At 43.8% G+C, this 2,418-nt stretch overlaps 1 protein-coding gene across 1 annotated transcript; it reads left to right on the top strand.

Moving 5' to 3' along the window:
• Positions 1 to 322: 322 nt before the first annotated feature.
• Positions 323 to 1,279, top strand: LOC142628551 (uncharacterized). Its single transcript, XM_075802625.1, has one exon. It carries the CDS (start codon positions 323 to 325, stop codon positions 1,277 to 1,279), a length of 957 nt encoding a protein of 318 aa, XP_075658740.1.
• Positions 1,280 to 2,418: the final 1,139 nt, after the last annotated feature.

The raw sequence follows: 2,418 nt of genomic DNA, 5'->3' as shown, positions 1-2,418 counted from the left end.
TGAAGGAAAAGGTTGTGGAAATCCAAACGGTGGTGATTAAGCACAAGCTAAAGGAAGCATGGCAATGGAGTTCACCGCTAACGTAAGTTCGTTGGAGTGAAAGATTGGTTAGCCTTCCACTCTCAGACCCAGCGTGGGGAGCAATGATGAAACCATGGTGGTCTTACTTGTTTGAAGAACCAAAGACAGAGGAGGAATGGAAGCTAATTGGGGAGATCGCTCATCAAATCGCGATGTTGATGTAATCGATCCGGAGATGACTCTCTTGGCAAGGAGAAGGTTGGTCAAATAGCTATTTGCAACCAGGTTATTGGGCAACACAATGAATCTTGTGAGGAAAATGGGATGGATTTTGATGGCGGAGGCGAGGCTTCTGCCTCCCTTTGATGATCGCCGCTCTCTCAGTCATTGGTCAGTCATGAATATCATTGCGTGGAACTGTAGGGGTGCTCTGAATCCCGAATTTCAGAACCATGTAAGGGAGTTGGTTCAACACCATAATCCAGCCATGCTTATTGTAATGGAAACTCGTGTTGGCGCGGACAGAGCTAAAGAGATCACGGATAGGCTTCCTTTTGACGAGGCCATCCATACGGAAACTATAGGGTACGCAGGCGGGCTGTGGCTGCTGTGGAAGTCTGATAGGGTCATAGTAAAACCACTTGCCACCACCGAGCAAGAAATTCATGTCTCTGTCAAGGTGAGACCTTCTGACTCTGAATGCATTTTCTCTGCTGTCTATGCTAGTCCTAGATTTAATGAACGTTGTGTGTTGTGGAATAATCTTGTTAATGTGGCTAGTTTGCATAGTAGTCCATGGATTATTGCAGGGGATTTTAATGAAGTTTTGGCAGATGATGAGAAATATGGGGGTAGGGTAGTGAATGCTAATCGGGCCCTTCTTTTTAAGGATTGCTTGGATGCTCGTAATATGGTGGACTTAGGTTTCTCAGGACCAAGATTCACCTGGTCTAATCGTCGGGGATTTCGGAACCTCATCCAAGAAAGGCTGGACAGATTTTTTGGGAACCCTAAGTGGTGCACCCTATACCCTAATACAAGGGTGTCTCATCTAACTCGCGTTCATTCGGATCACTGCCCAATTTTGCTAGAGTTCGAGCCGGGGGCTAGCATCAGGCTGAACAGGCCCTTTAAATTTCAAAGCTTCTGGCTCAATGACCTGTCCTTTCCTAATATAGTAAGGGATGCTTGGGGTCAGTCAAACCGACTTAATACAGTAGTGGAAAAATTTACCAAAGATGCTACTGCTTGGAACTGAGATCACTTTGGCAATATATTTGCGAAGAAGAGACGTGTCATGGCCAGATTAGACTGTGTTCAGAAAGCTTTAGGTGAAAGGCCTTCAGACTCACTGGTGGAATTAGAAAAAGCCCTCTAGAGAGAGTTAGATGAGGTTCTGAATCAAGAGTAGGAATTATGGGCCCTGAAATCTAGAGTGAATTGGATGATTCTTGGTGATAGAAACACGTCGTTCTTTCATGTGTCTACCATTGTGAGAAGAAGGAGGAATCGGATCTCTTGTTTAAAGAACAGTATTGGGGAATGGATTCATGAGGAGGCTCAGATAATGAGTTTCATTCGAGAGGGGTTCGCCAAGTTGTACACCACTAGCCACCTTGAAGCAAAACTTCAACTGGGTCCCATTTCTCCTTGGCAAGCGACCCTTTCTGATATGGAGAGAGACAGTTTGTATGAGCCGGTAACTGTGGAAGAAATCAAATCAGCTCTCTGGTCTATTAAGGCTTTTAAGGCCCCGGGACCGGATGGTCTCCATGCTGGATTTTTTCAGCGCTTTTGGATGATAGTTGGAGGCTCTGTTGTGGAAGAGATAAAGAAATGTTTTGAGACAAAAAAAATCCTGAGTTCCTTAATAAAACTAATGTGGCTCTTATCCCAAAAATTCATAGCCCTGAAACCATTGGAAATTATCGCCCTATCAATCTCTGTAATACAGTGTATAAAATGATCACAAAGATTATAGTGGCCAGACTTAGACCTATGTTAGACAAGCTCGTTTCTCCTATTCAGTCAGCTTTTATGCCTGGAAGAAAAGGGATCGACAATGCAAACATAGTGCAAGAGATCATCCATACTATCAGCAAAAAGAAAAGAAGAGTGGGCTACATGGCAATTAAAGTTGATCTCAAAAAAGCCTATGATAAACTTGAATGGAGCTTTATCCGAGAAGCCCTATTGAAAGCAAACCTCCATAAAGATATGATTGACCTCATTATGAACTGTGTGTCTTCCACCGCTACTTCTGTGTTATTTAATGGGGGTAACCTTGACCCATTCTGGCTATCTCGAGGTATTCGGCAAGGGGACCCATTGTCTCCCTACCTCTTTATTATGTGTATGGAAGTCTTGGGCAATTTAATAGTGGAGAAGTGTAGAGAT

This window comes from Castanea sativa, chromosome 3 (genome assembly GCF_040712315.1).
Source record: "Castanea sativa cultivar Marrone di Chiusa Pesio chromosome 3, ASM4071231v1".
In the NCBI taxonomy this organism is placed as follows: domain Eukaryota; kingdom Viridiplantae; phylum Streptophyta; class Magnoliopsida; order Fagales; family Fagaceae; genus Castanea; species Castanea sativa.
Note: the sequence above shows the minus strand (reverse complement) of the source record. Positions and strands in the feature narration are given on the sequence as shown.

Bases quoted from the DNA above. Each gene is read 5' to 3' on its own strand.
- LOC142628551 (XM_075802625.1), top strand. From the start codon at position 323: ATGAATCTTGTGAGGAAAATGGGATGGATTTTGATGGCGGAGGCGAGG.